The 3,639-nt window shown below is 36.9% G+C and overlaps 1 protein-coding gene across 2 annotated transcripts; it reads right to left on the bottom strand.

The window, feature by feature from the left end:
• Positions 1–255: 255 nt before the first annotated feature.
• On the bottom strand, positions 256–2,338 carry LOC131432285 (uncharacterized). 2 transcript variants are annotated; one of them, XM_058598472.1, is made up of 5 exons: positions 2,236–2,338; positions 1,929–2,100; positions 1,563–1,774; positions 607–1,503; positions 256–551 (listed from the first exon to the last, which is right to left on the bottom strand). In XM_058598472.1, the coding sequence occupies exons 3-5, from the start codon at positions 1,742–1,744 to the stop codon at positions 299–301; spliced, it is 1,332 nt and encodes a 443-aa protein (XP_058454455.1). In that variant the 5' UTR covers positions 1,745–1,774; positions 1,929–2,100; positions 2,236–2,338; the 3' UTR covers positions 256–298. The 2 variants fall into 2 exon arrangements, with proteins under 2 accessions (XP_058454455.1, XP_058454454.1); XM_058598471.1 differs by lacking the exons at positions 1,929–2,100; positions 2,236–2,338 and having other exon boundaries at positions 1,563–1,914.
• Between the last annotated feature and the right edge of the window lie 1,301 nt (positions 2,339–3,639).

Raw genomic sequence — 3,639 nt, 5'->3', positions numbered from 1 at the left:
TAAGATTACTGCATTGCGGGAATCGTTTGCGCTTGCTTTTTGCATACCAAAATAGCGTTGCGTTCATGGTGGCAACCCTACTTTCGGCAACCAGCAAACCATCGAACTGTCAGAACTGGCACCTTGTGCAGGCAGGATTCCAGTTTTCCGACCAATTGATTTAAATGTGAAGCCTCGCATTGGAATGGACTACCGATAGTGGGCTGTTATTTTAGTACCATAATCTTTCCTACTAATTGAAACTAGATAAGCATGCATTGTCATTGATTTCTATTATCAATTTTAACAACACCTTAAATCAGTCCCTCAGAAAACTCATATAACCAGACATAGAGCAATGCACCATTACATTTGCGATTCGTTGATTGGCATGTTCCCCACCAGCTTCCAACAAGATTTTCTCAAATCCCGCGGCATGGATATCGTTGTGAAAATAATGAACAATCTGGTTGATCTCGTCGGGAGAAGCCATCATGGTTGGAACAAATTTCACTGCAATCATCGCGCCATAGATGAAGTAACGTGATAAATGGTTTAAAATGTTCTCGTAGCTGAAAAAAATAACATCTTCATTATCATACTAATATATCAATCAAACGCACGTACTCGTACGGCTTTAGTCGACTGTCATCAGCTGATAAGCCTGTTAGCTCCTGAATACACCTGAACAATTCATCGTGGTAAGAAAAGAGAACTTGATTCCACAAAGTTTCTCTTGAATTATCGTCCATGTTCATGTACATGAAAAATGATAGATCCAGCGCCGGTGATCCGTATCGGTTCTCTTGGAAATCGATCATCAGTACATCGGTTGGTATTGCACCATCGTACTTAAATAGTACATTGTTACGATTGTAGTCACCGTGCAGAATCACCGAATATACATCGTCTGTTGTTAAACACCTCTGCATTAACTGCGAAGGTATACTGCTATACTTTTCACGCAGTGTTTCGATATCAGTTCGAACATTTGCATCTGATAAAAGGTTTGGGTTGACATCGAAATATTTAAACAGCCTCTTCTGGCTGTGCCGAAACACAACGTCGTAGCTTTCAAAAAAAACCTTTCCATCCTGGACGAAATTCAATGGAATAATTTTCGCAACAAGTTGATCCAAAACATCACTGCCCAATATTCGCATTGCGTAACTACAGGCGTGAAACTGCGCAATCTTGCGCGCCATCAGCGTCAGATGAGTTTTATCCAGATTCAATCTTGGTCCAGATGTAAAACCAAGCGGCAGTACGTTCTGCATTACAAGAATGGTTTCGAATTGGTCGCTATAACCGGGAAAGTTTCCCTGTTCAGCGAAATAAACCCGAGGACACCAGCTATCGGAATCGATTCTTGCTTTGCTGTTGGCCACCAAAGTTTTAAATGCTGGAACAATGTTTTTATAGGTATTGATTTCGTTCGGAAACAGGATCAATCCTAACGACTCCCGTCGAAATTTGTCGTCACCTTTCATCACTTTAACTAGTAGCTTCAAGTATGTCGATTCACTGAAACGAACTGCGTCATCGATTCGATCGAAGAGTACAAGATTATTAAAGATGCTTACTCGTGACTTTTTCTGCAAACCGCAACCTCTAAACTGTACATAGTTGCCATGAAGCCATCCAAAGATTTTGGCGTTTCAAGAGTACATCCAATCACTTCGAAATCTTGAAGATCTTCATTACAGGTTATCACTTTCCGAAGAAGTTCGTTTTGTAGGTAAAATCGCTTACGTTCTTCTTCCATCGTTTCACTGGTGCGACATATGATCTAGGACTAGCCGAAATGAATGAGATTAGGAGACACGTAAAATTACATTTTTGTTTACTGATATCGTTTCGCACCAGCAGATCGCCGGCAAGCGAATGTAAACGTGTGTGTTCATGGTTTGTAGCTTTTGATTTGATTCACTAATAAATTGAATGCATACTTCAATCAGTAGCTGTGTGGACAGTAGCTGGCAAAGCCAAACTTATCAGGCAGGCAAAAATAAATGATCACTGTCCATGTGTTTCCATGAATGCCGTTCACACTCACACTTTATTCAGCTCCCTCATCATAGTAAAAATAATCCCCAAGCGGATCTCATATTCTACGATCAACTGCAATAGATAAAACGTACTTTATCCACCTAGTAGTGAGATGATACGCGTTTTGTCGCGAAAACGACTTATTTTACTATGAGGGACCCCATAGTAAAATAAGTCGTTTTCGCGACAAAACTTCAAAAACTTTACCCTGTACAAGAATGGGTAGAATTTAATCGCGAATATCTCTTATTGTATTTAACGGAACATGGCCAGTAAAGTATAATCAAACTTTCAGTAGTATGAAATAACCACAAATTTAAAATTTAAGTTTTCTCAAATGTTTCGTATGAACGAGAATTAAGGTGAAATTCAGTGCTAAAATAAGGCACGTAAAATTTCAACCGCGTTACTTACAAAACCGACACACAGAAATAAGGAATATTTTCAATGGTTGAGTGTAGTGGACTTGCGACACTAACTATGTTTATTTATAAAACATGGGTGTTTTTAATTGACTAATACAAGGGAGACACATTTGTGCTTGTTGCTTAAGATGGTCAATTAAGGTTTTCTCGCCAATTGTTTGTTCTTTGTTACAGATCAAATCTTTTGGCACTTCACCTAACTGATTCTAACTATGTATCATTTTTTAATAAAAAACTGAATAATATTCAAACAAGTTTTTTTTATATGGAATTACAACTGTCTTGTAGTTCTCATGATTTTTTGAAGGAATTATTGTTATTTTTTGTCTACATTTGGCGAGTAGATATCAATAATTTATATTTTAAAATTCTTCACTTAGGGTTGTGAATATTCTTTCAAATCGCTATACAATTTGTATTTTCGAGACAGGTTTAACTAGTATGATATTGCAATTAATTTCATATTAATTCCCAACTTAAATTTAGAATTTGCTGTGGATTTTAAAATTTTGGTCTCGTGTGCTATGTAGTTGTATCGTTACAACTATGTAAGTTTGCAAAATGTACACAATCAAGTACGTGCTATTATTGGTATTCGTATGTGTGGAAAAAACATGTCAGTTTTATTCGTATTCACGTTATCCAGTTGTTTCTCTGACATTACCCTCCGGCCTATTTTTTATCAATCCGCATGTGTTTTTGTATGAATGTTCTTCGGTGTTTTCAGTTTACATGAAACTATTTTATTGACCGTCGTTTTAAATGACAGTTTGAAATTTCAATCACTCATTACCCTGTAATTTCTGAACTGAAAGTCGGATCGAAAAGAGCAACTATACGAAACCAAAAAAAAACCTTCTTTAATCCACCTAGTGGTTCAATGATGCCTTTCTCATATTATTCATACCATCATAAATATTACTATGGAGTTCTAAAAACAACTGTTCATTGAACAGAAACAGGAAAGTTTGTTCGAATCAAAACACTCTCCGGAACTGAAAGTGCTATCCACAACGAATTCAGGGATTCTTTATGAAACCGTAAGTCTTTTCCTTTGAATTTATAAGTTTGTGAAAATCGATTTGGTCATCTAGAAGAAAAGTAAGGTAGATCCTTTTTGCAGTTGTTTGAACCGTCCAAACCATCTCTGAAAAAATAGTCTAAGTCGCATTTTGGAGTATTCAAA

This window comes from Malaya genurostris, chromosome 2, assembly GCF_030247185.1.
Source record: "Malaya genurostris strain Urasoe2022 chromosome 2, Malgen_1.1, whole genome shotgun sequence".
NCBI lineage: Eukaryota > Metazoa > Arthropoda > Insecta > Diptera > Culicidae > Malaya > Malaya genurostris.
The sequence above is the reverse complement of the archived record's forward strand: the minus strand, read 5'-3'. Positions and strand labels throughout refer to the sequence as shown.